Source organism: Vanessa tameamea, chromosome 2 (assembly GCF_037043105.1).
Source record: "Vanessa tameamea isolate UH-Manoa-2023 chromosome 2, ilVanTame1 primary haplotype, whole genome shotgun sequence".
Classification (NCBI taxonomy): domain Eukaryota; kingdom Metazoa; phylum Arthropoda; class Insecta; order Lepidoptera; family Nymphalidae; genus Vanessa; species Vanessa tameamea.
Genome location: NC_087310.1, coordinates 10449295 through 10467270, shown reverse-complemented (window position 1 = coordinate 10467270; position 17976 = coordinate 10449295). Strand labels below are relative to the sequence as shown.

At 32.8% G+C, this 17976-nt stretch overlaps 3 protein-coding genes across 3 annotated transcripts; 2 read left to right on the top strand and 1 right to left on the bottom strand.

Moving 5' to 3' along the window:
• The first annotated feature begins 821 nt into the window (after nucleotides 1-821).
• Nucleotides 822-4842, top strand: LOC113401985 (uncharacterized). The gene is made up of 4 exons (XM_026642077.2): nucleotides 822-1207; nucleotides 1430-1614; nucleotides 3552-3686; nucleotides 4293-4842. Exons 1-4 carry the CDS (start codon nucleotides 919-921, stop codon nucleotides 4428-4430), a joined length of 747 nt encoding a protein of 248 aa, XP_026497862.2. The 5' UTR covers nucleotides 822-918; the 3' UTR covers nucleotides 4431-4842.
• Nucleotides 4843-7632: 2790 nt separating this feature from the next.
• LOC113401980 (mitochondrial enolase superfamily member 1-like) lies at nucleotides 7633-11108 on the top strand. The gene is made up of 9 exons (XM_026642072.2): nucleotides 7633-7798; nucleotides 8630-8848; nucleotides 9094-9216; nucleotides 9387-9537; nucleotides 9734-9891; nucleotides 10027-10169; nucleotides 10370-10533; nucleotides 10615-10796; nucleotides 10881-11108. Exons 1-9 carry the CDS (start codon nucleotides 7700-7702, stop codon nucleotides 11013-11015), a joined length of 1374 nt encoding a protein of 457 aa, XP_026497857.1. The 5' UTR covers nucleotides 7633-7699; the 3' UTR covers nucleotides 11016-11108.
• A 100-nt stretch (nucleotides 11109-11208) lies between these two features.
• LOC113401978 (WD repeat and HMG-box DNA-binding protein 1) lies at nucleotides 11209-17565 on the bottom strand. The gene is made up of 15 exons (XM_026642070.2): nucleotides 17344-17565; nucleotides 16956-17199; nucleotides 16609-16855; nucleotides 16403-16518; nucleotides 15720-15888; nucleotides 15348-15476; nucleotides 14947-15157; nucleotides 14572-14754; nucleotides 14243-14405; nucleotides 13318-13626; nucleotides 13074-13172; nucleotides 12641-12763; nucleotides 11914-12234; nucleotides 11673-11816; nucleotides 11209-11521 (listed from the first exon to the last, which is right to left on the bottom strand). The coding sequence occupies exons 1-15, from the start codon at nucleotides 17418-17420 to the stop codon at nucleotides 11267-11269; spliced, it is 2790 nt and encodes a 929-aa protein (XP_026497855.2). The 5' UTR covers nucleotides 17421-17565; the 3' UTR covers nucleotides 11209-11266.
• Nucleotides 17566-17976: the final 411 nt, after the last annotated feature.

Here is a 17976-nt window from a genome sequence, read left to right as displayed (position 1 = left end):
TTTTGGATGGGCGTGCACCACCTTCGTCTTCAACTACACTTTCCATCAGGTGAGATGGGAGACAAACGCCTATTCCATTACAAAGATAAAAAAAAACGCCATATATTATTAGGAGTAACGTTTAATGCGTTGACTTCATAAGCACTTTGTAAATTTCCGTCATCCATCCGCCCGTCTCCCAACGCAATTATAAGCATGTAATATTAAGTATAACGTTGTACATGTGTGTATAACGTTATACTTGAACTAAAATTCGCCGTACTAGATTGCTTATAGGAAATAGTTTTCTCGCAACTAAAATGTCTTTCTCTAGGTTCATACTTTGATTAAGAAATTCGAATTACGAGTAATAGCGCCGCTCCGTACGCTCAGTACGCCAAATGAACGGCAAAGCCACACTTAATGTCTGGGAAACAGTCTGTAGTTCAGTTCAGTCGATCAGAGTGTCTGTTCAAATCGCCATATCATATCTATATATCGGAATATTACATATATATATAGATAATATCATCGGATCATACCCTATACCACTCAGTAATATTGTAACTTTCTAGTACAGAAAACAATTTTGGAATTGGATCATTCGATTCAGATATTACATAAAATCAAATACATTTTACTAATTTATAATGTTGGTATAAATAATCTTGTAGTAATGATTTGCTTTTTATGAATAACCCATATGAAATTAGACGTTTCATAATGACGATAATTGAGTCTTGTCTCTGACATATCAACCTATATACTCTTCTTGTCAAAGAATTTGACTTATTTGACATTCTTGACAGTAACAAACTTGTGACAACTTTCAAGTTTCAATAATATATTATCAAAGAGTACTTGCGTCACTTCTGGGATTTTTATTGTCCTTCGTTTGGTGCTGTTTACCGTCCTGACTGAACAAAGACTTTATTAAAAATGACTAGCAAATTTAGTGCAAAAATATTTGAAATGTTTCGAAATCTTAAATCCGATGCGGTACCTCGTCCACCACGAAATACAACAGAACCAGAAACAGAGGCACAAAATGAAAATGTCGATTACACCAATCAGGAAGAAATATTTGTTGAGCAAGACGATCGAAAAAAGAAAAAAAAGAAACCAAAGTATCAAAAATCTTTCTCAGAACCATCTCCAGAAAATACTGAGTTTGCTGAAGAAGACGACCGACGAAGCAGCAATGCAAGCAGCAATGTAAATACTCAAGGTAACATTATCTTCCATAATTGTCAAATGTCAAAATCTCACTTAATTTTCAATTGCTTACACAAAATTCTTTCAAAGTAAATGTTCATTCAAGTAAATGTTTTTGTTTTAAAATATATATACAATACTTTAATATTGTGGTTCAGATAAATTTAAATTATATATATGAGTAAGTATATTTAAGTATTATTTTTCTAATTAATTTGATTATCAAAATTCTCAGCGAGTGGCAATGTCATTAATATCGTAAACTCCAAAAACGTACGCTGTGGGAATGAGTTTGTATACTATATGGGACCAGTCCATGGTCACACTGGCAAGTCAAAGACTTCAAAATCTGAATCTGACGATGAAGAGCCTATTGAAAAAACTAAAGACATCATATTACTCATGGAGACCAAACACCAGGTTTGTTTAATAATGAAAACCTATTTTTTTTTCTACTTAAAGTTCTTTTTTTATTTTTTTTTACATTATTAGCTTACATAAAGTCATTCAAAACAAATATGTAAGTTTTCTAGAGAATGTTTCTGTTATAAATTTATTTATTAATCCTTAATTACATGTGTGCAGTCCTAGAGACCACTCTTGGTTTAATATTAAATAAATTCTGGAACTTTATTTAAGAGCCTCAAATATGAAGAAGAATAATATTGGTAAGAGTAATTTGGTACAAAATTAAATGAAAAATCATATTTGTTGCATGAGGGCATCATATTTAAAATTTCAACTATTTTGTAAAAACTAGTGTATAGAATAATATTAAATATTAAATAAAACTTCAACATAATTACATCCTCCAAAAAAATTCAAAAATTTTCTTGATTCTGTAAATTTTTTTTAAGTGTCTATACATACTTTGCAGTTCTTTAATGGACCCCTATATCTTACTTAAGGCTCCAAATATCATTTGGCATCATAAAATTGTTGAGTATTTCATGAAAAGCTAATTTTCCTCCCAGAATTTGCTGTGAGGCTCTCGCACGGACTATGTTCAATGAAGATGCCTCAAGAAGAGTCTAAACTTTTTCGTTTAGGTTGGAAAGGATTGCCTTACACAGAAACTGGGTCATCGTCAGCCTCAATTTTAGACTTAGAATCACATTCTTCAAAATATTCAACACTTTTAATCAAATTAGATGCAACTTACTTAACCAGGAAATAGTTGTTTCCTGCGACTTCACTTCATACCAAATTTCATCAAATTTGCTTCAGTGGTCGTGAAAAAGCACTGACAGACAGACAGATTTACTTAAACATTTATAATATTAGCAGAGATATCAAAGTAAAAGTATTTTAATCCATACTAATATTATAAACGCGAAAGTAACTCTGTCTGTCTGTCTATCTGTCTCGCTTTCATGGCAAAACTACTGGACCGATTTAAATGAAATTTGGTACACAAATAGTCTAAAGCTTGAGAAAAGACATAGGCAAATTTTTATTTGGAAAAAAGTGCTGTAAAGGTTTGAAAAGAGGATGAAAGGGAGTTGTTGAAAGTATTGTCATTTTTAAAACGAGAAGCATAAAACTTATATTTTAGGCTGTACACTTATAAATTAACATATCATGACTCCCGATAATAAGGGAATTTTGGAAATTCTAAAGCGGTGAAACTGGGGTTGAACGTTTTTATGGAAGTCCGTAATTTTTTAAGATAGAAACATGAAACTTAATTTTTGCGATACTGATTAAAAAGAAGTAGATACTTATTTAAGTGTTTCTGCATATTCTACCCCTATGGAGGTAAAATAAGGGTTGAAAGTTTGTATAGAAGTCCGTCATTTTTTAAGATAGAAACATGAAACTTTATTTTTGGGATACTGATTAAAAATGAGTAAATACGTATTTAAGTGTTTCTTGATATTTTACGCCTAAAGGAAAAAAGTAGGGGTTGACATTTCGTATACAGTTTAGTGTGGAAGTCCGTCATTTTGAAGTTAGTAGCATGACATTTTATTTTTGGTCTACCGATTAAAAATGAGTTGATTCGCATTTAAGCGTTTCTGGATATTCTACTCTAAGGGCTGAAATACACACCACACACATGTGATATACAAAGAGGTCTTACATTAACGTAATATTTTAAGTTAATTTGTAAATATATTATTATTCTACGCGAGCAAAGCCGCGGGTAACAGCTAGTATAATAATATTTTAAGAGGATGTTTTGCTATCTTATATTATTTCTCATAATACATAATCAGCCTGTAAATTTCCCACTGCTGGGCTAAGGCCTCGCATTGGAGCAGCGTGGTCGAATATGCTCCATACCTTCTCCTCAACGGGAGAGGAGGCCTATTATTTCTCATATTAAACTTATTACAATATATATGATATTTTAGGCTGAACATGAGTATATAGATTACATATCCAAGAATCTTGGTAAAAACTGGCATAGTTTCTTCAGAAGATTGGGATACAAACAAGGACAGATAGAAACTGCTGAAATTGACATGGCAAAACACGGAGTTTCTGAAGTAAGTATATTAATAGTTATACATTTAGAGCAATTAAATTAAATATGTTTGCACAAACAAAACCTCAGCAAATTATATTGAGTAGTGTGTTCTTTTGAAACTTTAACTAGGATCTTACACTTAATAATAAGTAGGAGCTTCAGATTCACATTCAGTTCTCTACTAAATGACTAATGTTATCGATATTAAAAAAAACAATTGTTGGTGTGGCTTTGTGCAAGATCGTCGCATTGAAGAAAGGTTAAAATTTCTTTTTTCACACCAATGGCTTTCTACTGTTGGTCCGTCTTTATAACTATTTCAAATAAAAATAATGCAAGCTTTATTTTTTATTTTGCGCATACGTCTAATAGCTATTAGAATTGTTATTGGGTTTCAATATTTGGTCCTTTGAGCCGGATTATATTCGACGTATTTAGTTTATTACTGAAAACAATTGTTATAGAGCTGCATGTTGAATCTCATTTGTTATAAATCATGTTGCATTTTTATTTTCACTAAATTAAATATTCTTTGTGTAAATAAATAAATTTCACTTTTTTTATATAATGATTCAAATCACTGTTTTTATATAATGATTTTAATAATTTATTTTTTACTTTTAAGGCTCGTTATAAGCTTCTATTGGATTGGATAAGGAATGATGATGATGGGTCGCTAGGTAAATTGGCAAACATTTTGTGGGAAGGAGGAGAACGACTAATTGTCAAAGAGTTGGCGGAAATGTACAAGAAGGAGAAGTGATAAAAGAAGTTTATTCAGTATACATTTATATAAGTTAATAGAGATACATTATATATAATTATTTTTAGACAATAATATATTATGTAATCATATGCACTACATGTATAATGCATTTAAACTTTCATATTAAATTCCAAACATTTTTGACAATAATTGTAATTAATAACAAATATTTCAAAGTTGTTGTTTGTGTTTTTTGTAAGCTGAAGATTTCATGACTAATCTGATAGTCAATACTCGTTTTAAATTACGAATTGCATTTAAATTTGACATTATTTAGAATTAAACAATATTTGATTGATTTGATGCGATATCATTGATCGAGAGGTTAGATAAACTATGATATTCAATATGATTTTTTGAAAAAATTGCGTTTTGAACGCCAACGAAGTTGTTATCGGTTTTAAATTAAAGTAAATATACATAACTTAGAATAGTGTTGTATTATATACAGGGTTATTGGTAATTCGACGTATTCCCGTTAGGAGATAATAGGGGTGACTATTTGCAATAATTTTAACCCCCATATGCATCGTGCAAAAGTGAACCATTTTTGAGTAATCGCGTTTTTTAGATTTTTTCAAAATAAGTCAAAAATGCAACTTCAAAAATTTATTAAAAAAAAGTATCAATTAAAATCTATTTTTTTCTTCTGATTTATAAAAACGATTAAACACTGGATATTTTTCAATATTTAAACAATAATTATCGGTCCAAATTTAAAAATGCGAGACGTAAAACGATATTATTTTAATTTTTTTTTTCCTTCAAATATGCCTGAAAAACAAAAAAAATATTATGAAACTTGTTCTGCATATTATTTTAAAAACATAATCGTTTACTTAGCTTTCCGGAAATGTATAAAAACTAGGAATTTATTTCAAAGCAACCGAAATAAAATGATCAGAAAGGACGCTGGTGGAAATTCGTATTCGAACATGACCGAATTCGTACTAAAGGTCGCTCTTTAAAATTCCCACAAAATTGATTTAAAATAATAACCAATGTAAAAATTCTTACATATTTACTTAACTTACTTACTTAATACAAATCTAAAATAAAATTTAGATACATAAACAGTTCAGTAGCTAAGTTACAATAAAGATATTTTGTATTATCATTTTAATCCTGTGCACGTCATTTACGAAGAGGTTGCTGAAAGAAGAGTTGCTTTCTGTAGATTCATGCTTAATGAGGATTTAGAAGATATGAGAAATAATTTATGCATATGGGGGTTAAAATTATCGCAAATAGTCACCCCTATCACACCCTAACGGGAATACGTCGAATTACCAATAAGCCTGTATAAAGATACATTAATCTAGAACTGTAAGTAGTGCACAATATAGCTGTACTATTAGCAAATCGCATGGAATACGTTCATCTAAATTTTGTGTATATTCATTCCATATATTAATTCTTCAATTGGAATAGGCTTAAGACAATGTGCCAAGTTTCGTGATGAACGCATATTCCAAACAAACATATCAAGGTCAATTTTAGATATAAGCGATAGGGCATTGGTTTTCCTGTTTAAATTAAATGCGCTCAATTAAATACTATATTAAGGAGTTTTTAATTATAGTAGCGGCACGCTATGATGGCCGTTTTGACGTTTGCCCGCTCATGAAGTTTCGTATTTAATAAATAATTACATCAAAGGAGCAAATTGTTGTTCTTTATTGTCAATAGTGACGTGCAGTTAGTCATAAAATTTATCGAACGTGATTTCTAAACTACAAATATTAGGGTACCGCGAAGATAACTTTTTTATTTATTTTTTTGCGTAAACGTGTACGTCACACTCTCACACTCGACCTCGTAGTCGGTGTTATATTTGTGTTGACAGTAAATATTTTATTTTTTATATTTTGATATTAAATGTTTTTGGTTTCTTTTTTTGTATCAATTTATTTCTTGTATGTAATGTGTTTATAAAGTTATTCATTCTAATTCCAATTTTTGATTTAAATTGATTTCGTTCGAATATATTACTTAAACTTATTTTATATATTTTTTATTAAACCTTTTTAATCAGATACTACTTGCAACAAAAACTTCAATTAAATTACTTGCAAAAAAACAAAGATTTGAATATATTATATCGATAATAAATTTACATTTCACATCATTTTTTTAATGTGTCAAAACGGCCATCGTATCTTGCCGCTAGAATAAGATATTTTAGGTGCTTCTTATATTGGATGTTAATATAACTTTATAATTGATAAGTAAACAATTTAAGGTAATATATATTTTTTGATATTGTTTTTAAATTTAGAACAAAAATATTCTATTAGTAAAGTCCTATTGTGATATTAAATCAACATTTATATAATAAATGTAAATTAAAAATAAATATTTACTTATCACTTATCTAGTCATTTAAAATGAAATGAATGAATAATAGAAACGTATGTAGCAAATATTTTAATAAAATAAATTTACGTTTTTTTCTGTTTTTTTTTTGTAACCGCCTTGGAATGTTGAACTAAGTATAAATATTTGAGTATTTCCTTTAAATAACAACGATTAGATCTTGTTTGTAATATTTAGTTTTGGTGCCTACGTTGTAGCTAGCCATTAATAAATGATATAACTTAAAGAAATAAAAATCTCTAAAAAGTATACAGATAAAAATGTATATATTTATATGTCTAAAAATGTATATACTATACCTAGGTACTTATTGGGACCTGAAAGTTTAATAATCTCAAACACGTTACCCCTATTATAAATTGTTAATCAGTTATTTTGCTGATTACATATGCTGTGCCTTTAAGTTTCCCACGTTATTAAAATTTCATTAAAGTACAAGGATACTAAATTTTGAATCGATCAGACTAGTAGAAGTTGCTCACATCTCTTCAACAACCGGGAAAGAGCTGATGATCTTCCAAGATCTTCTTTAATCATTACACTAAGCAGTTTATTTTAACTATAACTAAGAGCATTCCTGAAACAAGAACAAGAAAAACATAATTAAAATCGATTCATCCGTACAGGATCTATGATGCCAAAAACGGATATGTAATATAAACTTTTAAAACTCTTCTTCACATTTGCAGTTAAAAATATACGTAGGTAAGTTCCAAAGTAATGATTTCAAAATTATCATCAGAAACAGTTAACCAAACAAAAGTAAATAGCCTATTATGAAATAATAAAGGCAAAACAAACGAGTAGGTAATGACAAGACTAGCTTCATTTAATTATTATCAGTGTAACCTCGTAACCGGTCGCACGTTCTTGCATACATACAAGTCAATATGCCGCTTCCAAAGAGTGATGGACTTAAAATCGTACAAATTGACGTTAAAGATGTAAGATTCCCTACTTCATTGGGAGGTCATGGATCTGATGCTCTGGTAGGAAATATAATAATATATTTTTAAATGCAAAATTGAAAGCAACGTAGTTATTTATTACGTGCAATAACTGCCCTAAATTGCAAGTACATATTTTTTGTACTGTTTATTTTGTTTTTTGTAACGGTATGTAATTAAATGTATTATTGTTATGCGATACGCCTCTACCTTTTACTTTAACGAATTTATGGTTTTACTAAATTAGTTATATAGTTTTCAAACGTTGAAAGGTGGTCATGAAACAAATGGTCATGGTTGAAGCATACATTTTATGAGTTTCAATTTATTAATTAATGTGATAACTTAATTGTAAAAAAAATACTTAATGTTTTTAAGCCAAATGCATTAACTCTAATTGATTATAAAATCAATATTATATATGTGTTGCGGTTTTTAAAGACAATTTGAACATAGTATTATAAAATGTAGTTTTAGTAAGTAATCGTTTTATAATGTTATAAATTTGTTGTTATGCTTATTGTCTTCATTTAGCTATTTCAGCCTGTTTCAATGATAATCCCACCGTCTGTCTAAAATAGATAGTTAAAAATCTTATAAAAAGATGTAGTAAATTAATGTTGCACTGACTTTTTGCAAGCATGACGAACATTTTCAACGGTGACTAGCGAAATACGTAGTATATATTGTAGTTTATATCCAGATACACCTTAACTATAATAATGCGGTGCGACAGCATTTTGATACGAGCAGGGATATCAGGCTCACAAATTAACGATTGAACTCAAGTCATCGAAATCACAATCACTAGACAAACTATTAAAAAAGTTAGATTTCTAGAGTATTAATTATAAAATACCTTTTCCTATACAGCACACTGATCCTAACTACTCTTGTGCATACGTTACAACGACAACTGCGAATGGCAAGCAGGGTTACGGGCTAACGTTCACATGTGGCCGAGGCACTGAGATCGTGGTGCTCACGGTACGAGCTATGAAGAAGTTTATCTTGGGTCGCAACGCTGCTGATATATTTTCAGATTTTGCAGGTTTTTGGCGCACGATCACAAATGATTCTCAAATGAGATGGGTAATTCGATAAACTATTAATAATGTCTACTGACTATTTAATACTAACTAACAAAGTAACATCCTCTGCTCCCTAAGAGCTACTCTGCTAAAGTGGGTACTATTTACATATGAGGCAGATTTTATTCGACATACACCTCACGTTTTTTCCTTGACATACAAAATAAACGAAAAATATTGAAGACCAAATAAAACGCATTGTAACTCAGTGGTGCCCGTTGCAATTTGAAATTTGTCGTTTTATAGCTTGGTCCTGAAAAAGGCGTTGTACATTTGGCAGTCGCCGCCATACTAAACTCACTTTGGGATTTGTGGGCAAGACTGGAAAACAAACCCCTATGGAAATTGTTAGTTGACATGTCACCAGAGGTTAGTAATTAAATTATAAACATAGTCGATGACATAAATATAACAAAAAATAAATTTTATAAATACTTATTTAACTTGTTCAATTGTTAATAAAGCGTAAGGTCATCTTAGTGGACCTCGTTATCGTGTTTTGTTGCTGTTTAAGATATGTACGACAATTTTACTGACAGGAGCTGGTTTCGACGATCGATTTTCGATACATAACTGATGTTATTACTAAAGAAGAAGCCATTCAAATATTGAAAGATAAACAAACAGGGAAGGATAGCAGAATAAAAGAACTTATAGAACAAGGTTACCCCGCCTACACTACTCAAGTGGGTTGGTACAATTTTTCAGTGTATTATTATAGCACTCTTCTTTACCTTCTTATAACCCTTTAGCGTACTGTGATTATTAAGTCTCTACTAGATCTTACTAAAATTGCTGCGTTCACTAGTTCAATTTTATCAAATATGCTATAATCAGATAAACATATTATTATTTTTTTAATTTCTAAAGCGTTTACTTTTTTAAGGTTGGTTGGGATATAGCGATGAACTTGTAAAGCAACTATGCGAGAAATACTTAAGTCTCGGCTTCGAACACTTTAAAGTAAAAGTTGGACTCAATTTTGAGGACGATTACAGAAGATGCAGCCTTGTAAGAAAATATATTGGCGATGATAAATTTTTAGTAAGCTTTATTTTATACAATAAACATATTCGATAAATACTGTTTTTTAACGTTTGAATGAGAACGATTTTAGCGATTCCATTGTCTTTTTTAGCCACATACTTAATTATGTCAAAATAATCAATATGATTGCAGATGGTAGACGCGAATCAAGCGTGGAGCGTTGATGAAGCTATAGAATGGATGAAGAAACTGGCGCCTTTGAAACCGATGTGGATCGAGGAGCCCACATCGCCCGACGACGTGCTCGGACACGCTGCTATCGCTCGAGCCTTGAAGTGTGATCTTTAAATCATAATTGTAATATAATGTCCTTTAATAGAACCGGGTGTATTCTGGTAACAGCTGATCTTTAAGTGGATTCGTTTGATATTAATTAATTATATTGCTCTCGTCCTTTTAAGTAAAAAAAAGCACGATAACAATTTTTATGCATCCTCTTATAATTTCAAACTAAAATCTAAATAATTATTTTCAGACCGTACGGTATAGGCGTAGCGACAGGCGAGATGTGCGCAAATCGCGTGATGTTCAAACAGTTCCTGCAGAGCGGCGGAATGCAGTACTGCCAGATAGACTCCGCTCGGATCGGAGGTATAAATGAGATCCTATCCGTTTACCTCATGGCGGAAAAATTTAAAGGTAAGATTTTAACTCGACGCTACAATAAAATTATGTTCGAGATGACGTTGAATTCCTAACCGGCACGGTTCCCCGCGGCAGTGAACGTGTGTCCGCACGCGGGCGGCGTGGGGCTGTGCGAGATGGTGCAGCACCTGCAGTACTGGGACTACGCGTGCGTGTCCACGCGCATGCGCGGCCGCCTGCTGGAGTACGTGGACCAGCAGCACGAGCACTTCTATGAGCCCTGCGTGGTGCGGCGCGCCAGATATATGGCGCCGGAGGTGACTTCAGATTTAAACGTTCTGAATAATGCGATTATTTTTTTGATAAATTGAAAATTTGCTGACTTATGAATTCATTTTCAGGCACCCGGTTATAGCACTCGGTTTCTGCCCGAGACATTGGACAAATTCTCGTATCCGAATGGAACCGAATGGCAGCGAATGTTCAAGGAGGGTATATTCCCGTCGCCGGATGAGGCGGAGCTCGTCAATATTTAAAATGCAATAAAACAGTTGTACCATACACAGTTTTAACATCTTTATTCATAGAAAATTCTCCAATATAATTCAATATCTACGAATATGTCATCACAGTTACTGAATATTATTAAAATGAATAGCTTATAATTAATGTACGATAGTTCCTTAACATATAAGATTGTCCTGCAATACTTCGATATTGTCATATATTATAATAAATAAATATAAAATAAACATGCTACCTAATTTAAATTTTATTTTCCTTTCATTTAATTTTTTTTCGAGAAGGCAAAGGCACTAAGTTTAGACTGTTTTGGTGCGTTAGTTACGGGGGGGTCATCTACTACATCATCGAGTTTCCGTTTCTGGCTATTATCGTTGGATTTAGTCTGGAGGCTTTTGAATGTTCTCACACAATGCCGAGTCAGCTCTGAAGGTGTTAGTTCAGAATGCTGTTCTTCTAGCAAAGTTTTATTCCGAGAAAACCAATCCACGAATGCTTCTCCGACTTGAGGTTTGAGAGGCTATAAGAAAATATTCATAAACATTTTTAAAAGGCCAAATTATAAACTGTCAACTTACATTGAATTTCAACTGTTAATTTAATTTGCAATTTTAACAAAAAGGTAATAATATATATGTATGTATATTAAAAATAAAATAATATATACTTACATCGTCATTTTCGGTTTTATCGTCTGCTGCATGCACTTCCACGAGGGTCCTCTCAGTTAAACTTAGTGGACTTTGAACTGCTTTAGTTGAGTCTGGTTGTCTCCTGAATGGATTTCTCGCTCCTCCGGGAGATGATTTTATCGGCTTTAAGTGATATAGAATTATTTCATTAATTTAACATTTATTTATTTATATTATTTAGAATATGGTTATTGTGAAAAATAGAAAAAAATATACTTACAACAGGTTTTATTGGAGTATCGTTTTCGGTTTTTTTCTTAGTAGTTTTTTGTGGTATAATCAAACTTGCATTCAAATTTTGCTCCGAGTTCGTGATGTCATTTGAATCTTGACTATCAAGCCCTTGAGTGTGTAAGTTTTGGGCAACGTTCAGATTATCCGATTCCCTTTCCCATGTTTCGGCGAGATTCGAAAGTTTTTCCGCCAGATGCATTCGACCCAGACGAGAGGCGTACTTCGCTGCAAGTGGGAGGAGACGATCGTCCCGCAGTAGCTCCATTAATTCGAGAGCCCTCTGCTCTATTTCACTACGGCATGCGAGCTGTAAGAATTGTGAGATTAATTTGACTTATCATTACTGTACATACATGTCACGGACATAATATTAGAAGATTGACCAATTTGTATAGTTATTACTGTTACACTTTTTTTCCAATTAACAAACTAAATGGATATTTAAATAAGATATATTTTCGATAATCTATGAAAATTATCCTTTATCATCTTTTGGACAAACTGACAAATGAACCGCATACTAAGATTCATTAAAATATCACACTTTGTTATATATAAATTTGGGGCTTACATGAAAAATTTGTATTTCGTTGAAAAATATGTATGCGAAAAGCTATACTACACACTAATCCTGAGGATCCACCAGTATGCTTAAAGTCACAGAGTCATATCAAGTATATTTCACTAGTAATTATATACCTATATGTACTTACAGCAAATAGCTTGAGGGCAGTTTCTCTCGCAGTCTTCACGTCGACATCGGGACTGGTGTTCGCCCAGCGTACCAACTGTTCTTCGTACTGTCCCTTCTCCGTGTCTAATTCACAGAGTGGGATCTGTAAAAAAATAATGAAACTTCGATAGATTACAATATAGCGAAAAATAATGCGTTAAATTGCAATCATATTTCACGGGTCACAATATTTCGAGAGTTTATAATCTGACGAGATAGATTGTAATCTAACGATGTTTGTAATCTTACAGTAACATATTTATTTGTAATAGTAAACAAATAGAATTTTTAGAAACTGTTCTATTTTCTGTTTAGTGCTCCGATGGGAGCTTCGTTTGACACAAACGTGTCTAAGCAGTAAAAATATTTTGCATTACTTAAAGTGAATAATAAGTTTCAAGTGATGTACACACCTGTAACGGTAATTCGGTAACGATGGGTTTAGGTACAGTCACAGGGTACGAAGATCCTCTGCATAATATTGCGCGTACTTTTTGCGTGCCCTCGCAGACCTAAAAGTAATATTTAATATAAGGATACCTAGAGTTTTTCAGAATAAAAATTTCTAATCGGCAAACGTCGAAACAATCGTATTCTAATTCACAAAATCGATTTCCAAAATCATTTTTGTCTTAAAAACAGTCGGTATTCACCGACCGACACGATGAACCAGGAGTCGGAGTCCCCGCGGCGGTGCGCGGCCGTGTCGGCCAGCGGCAGCCACGCGCCCGTCGCCTCGCGCAGGCCGCGCACGCGCCCCGCGCTGTCGGCGCTCACGGGCCCCGCCGCGCCGCAGCCCAGCCAGCTCAGGCGCGCGCCCTCGCTCAGCGCCACCGCCCACGAGCGCACGCGGCCGCTGCGCGCGCACACCGCGTCCAGCCACAGCCGCCCGCCCGCGCCGTACGCCGCCGCCAGCCGCGCGCCGCGCCCCGCCAGCGCCACCGGCGCGCCCGCCAGCGACAGCACCTGATGACGGGTGTGCCTCGCTCGATTATCTGATCCTTTAATAGCGGCCCGAATGGCTCATCGGTCTAGTGGCTAAATTAAGAGCTGCAGATCCCGGGGTCCTCGGTTAAAACCCCAGGTCTATCTATAATAAGTTATTGAGTTTTTCGAAAAAGTCTCAGTAGCAGCCCAAAGTTTGGAAGTTGATAGAGTTTATATTCCTGTGCCTCGGAATGCACGTAACGTAGTCTTGCGCCTAAACTCTTTCCGATCGTGTCGGGTTTGCCGTCGTATCGGAGAATGCACCTGTGTCTGCGCTCACACTTGTTCACTGTAGGTAGCTGATCTCCCTTGAGATTGGCAGCCGTGGTCAAAATCGGTCAGGACGACATGAAGACACTACGATTATTGATGAAACAAAGTCATTATAACAATATGACGATTATTATAATTACTTCGATTCAATGCTCAGTTATTATCAGGTGCGATTAGACAATATCCGATCCCCTTATTTTAGTAAAATTTTACTGATCTTTTAGTAAATGGGTGTATTCAATTGAACAATATAAAATAACTAAAGCATTAACCATTTATATCGAGCACCAGAGCTTAGATTATATATAAAATTTAAATATACCTGTCTCTGTGTGCCCAAGGGGGTAAACAGCCTGAGAAATCTAGCATCAGTCGCACACGCAACAACGTCAGTTGTGGCTGCTAAACAAACTATCTCCTCAGTGTCCGGCATGGACACGCTCCACTCTTTGCTGCTCCCCACTAGTGATATGCACACAAGCTTGCTGTTTGATACAAAAAAAAATATAATTAATCTAATTCTCTACATTATATATAACTTGATCTTGTAAAATGTCTATTTATTCATTTCTTTTTTCACTATGTTAAGTCGAAATATATGGAATTTGCAAATGCCATATTGATTTATGTTGAGTTAATATAAAAATGAACCTGGGTGTTGGGCAAGCCAAAGCCAGAACAGTCGCTGACAGACTTGCCATAGTGTGGTTTAAGTAGTTATTGAGGTGTATGCCATGATGCAGGTTTGAATCATGGAATTCTACATCAATACTGGACTCCCCATTTTCAGCAGTGTGACAGCGAACTATGCCAACATCATTCCAGCACATGTACCTAAATAAGTTCAATTAGTTTCATAAATAGACAAAAATATATTTTTTTTAATATTTGTACAATAATATGTTATATGCTCAAAAGTTAACACTAACTTAAATATTTATTTATTAAGTTTATACTTAAATATAAGCAGACCACTACAATTCAATGTAGTTTATTTATGATTTTTATTGTGTCATTATATCTAACCTATGTTCAAGATGAATTGGTGTTGAAGAAGGCTGGAATGGTGCTTGTACTGGTTCATTTATTGGTGTGTGGTCTACCACCCTCGATGGAGGTCTAGAGTCATCCTTTTCAACCAAGCCGAGAGTCTCGTTTTTTATTTTTTCTAATGATATGGCATTGTCATCATCACTTTCATAGTGTTCAATTAAGTTATCCAATATTTCATCATTATCTGAAAATATAATACAAAATCATAACATGATTTATATGAAGTACTAGAAGACATTGAATTATTACATTAATGAATACCTTTATTTATTTTTTTCATCCTTTGGGCATGGAAAATATTAATTGTTATTAAACAAAAAATAACACATACAAAAATCTATTTGAAATACATAACATCTAGTATCTGTTCTTACCATCATCCTTGTCAACCATTTCAACATCTTCACTCTCTGTTTCACCAGATTTGGAACTGTCTCTGCCGTAGCAGTTAACCAACATTCCTAGTTGACCAGCTACATCACAGTACACAAGCACTCCATTACCTATAAAAATTAGTCCATTAATAAGTTTGACTTGTATGTAACACTGACTACACAGTTTTTTAAAGTTCTGATGTAACTACTTACTACAAGTTTTTTTTTTATTTGAAATATTTAGTACTTTATTAAATAACACAATACACTTTGATGGCATCAAATTAATCTTTTAAAATTCATAACTTAGTAATTAAACAAACTTAAAAATATAGAAAATAGTTAATATATATAACTACTCATCACACATACCTTTAGGATTCCATGCCATAGCAGAGACATTATGTGAAGTTGGATGTTCAATAATTCCCATACATGTCCCTGAGTCGACTTCCCAAACAGCTATCTGACCAGCTACTGTGCTACCCGATAAATATTGGCCACACGGAGAAAATAGACATTGAGACATGGCACATTTTATCTAAAAAAAATGACAATAGAAATCAAAGATAAATTAAATATGTTAACCTATCACCATAATCGAAACATAAATAAATGCTCAAAATAGAAATAAAACAGAAAACACTTTATGATTAGGAGGAAGTTCATTAGGCTGATAGCACAGTGCTGTGTTTTAACTCAACTATACTGAGCTGGGTAATTTTTTCACACAACATAGTATTTGAATTTTAAATGGTTATTATTTGTTTAGTTCTGTAGTACATAGAAATAAGATATTTCATTCCTGTAATTACACCCAATTTCAAAATCATTTAATAAAATTTTAAGATGTTTTATTTTAATATTAATGGATTATTGATATATCATTATATTTACTGTGTGGCTATCCTTTGCCAAAGAACTGCTTAATTTAAAAAATATACTCATAAAGTTTACTTCAATAGATTATATGACTATCAACTTGTTAGTTTCTTAATAAATTAACATGTAATTAGCACTAATATAATCATACTAATTTTTTCTGTGTTACTTACTGTGCTGTGTGTGAATGTCATTCTTTGATTAAAATTCTCACAGCTTAATATAATTATTTCTCTATTACTAGGATAAGCAAGATACTTTCCTTCTGATGGTTCAAAATCCATACGACCTATAAAAGAGGATCTCAATTAGGTATAACATAATATACAATGTTTAAAGAAAACACAATTTGTAAAGCATAATTTTCAAAGTAACTTACACAAAACTTTGGCAGAATAAAAAGTGTTTATTTTCGGTACACAGGAGATTTCCTTAACAATTTTCTGTGTGTCAATATCCCAGACACGTAGAGTACCATCTCCAGATGCAGTACATGCATATTTCATATGTGGACATATAGCCATACTGAGCACAGGACCCTTGTGTTCAGACATCACAAATATTGGGGCACCACCTTCCAGGCTGCAGATTTTTGCTTCCATATTCTCAGATGTGCACCCTAAAGCCTTGAGATTGCAAAAGTAAAATTAAAATATTACAAGATTCACATTTGTTATAAATTAATAATTACAGCAAAAGTAAACCATTTCAAACACAGGTACTTACTTCTATTTTTGGTTTTGACGTAATTTGAGTAATTGGAGCTGTAAATCTGGATATTATTCCATCTTTATCAAATGCTGGAAATGTATATGCTTGCACTGCATGATTATCTGTAGCAACATATAATCGATTGTCTTTAAAACATACAGCCAGTGCACTCTCCCCAACACAATGCGAGTTGGGATCATCATCCTCAATATCTAACCAAATCCTAACATCACCATCATGACCACAAGTAATGATGTGCCTGAAAAACAAAAAAAAGGATTCATCTTCTTATAAATAATCTTGTAAAGATAACATCAGAATAGAAATAATACCTATTAATGTTTCTATTGAAAGTAATAATGACTTTCAAAGTTAATGTACTACTTTAAAAATAAAATATTACCTTCCATCTTCAGTATAACACACATCGGTGTGACCCTCAGCGTGAGCATATCGAAGCGGTTTACTGTCAATTTTCATTTTGGTGTTGTACTTCTTTCTGATTTTTATAGTTAATAAAGTAGAAATTTAAATATGCGTCCGATAATATAATTTTGTCACATGCTTTTGATATTTCTGTATTACTATACTATTGCATACACTTAAAAATAGTTATATAATTAAAATTTGAAACATTTATTTAAGGAAAGAAAAATGCACAATGTAAAAACAAAATACAAATATTCTATAAGAATTGCAGATGTGACAATTGTTTATTTCGCGCGTAAAGTAACTAGAGACTTAGAGAGCTAGAGACACTAGAGTTGACTGTTGCCAACTTGCCAGACTGAAAATAAAATTATGTGTTCAGATTAAGACCGTACAATTATATATTCAGAAATTTAATTTATATCAATTACACAAAAGAATATGGTTCTTTTCCGAATCCGTTGATCTAATTTTTGAAAAAAATCCTTTTTTATTACATTTACTTTATTGAAAAATATTTATCGATAAAATGCTATATTTTGTTATTTATGTAATGGTATATTAGGAAGTATAGTAAAAAAAAGTGTACAATCAGACAGGCGGCAGC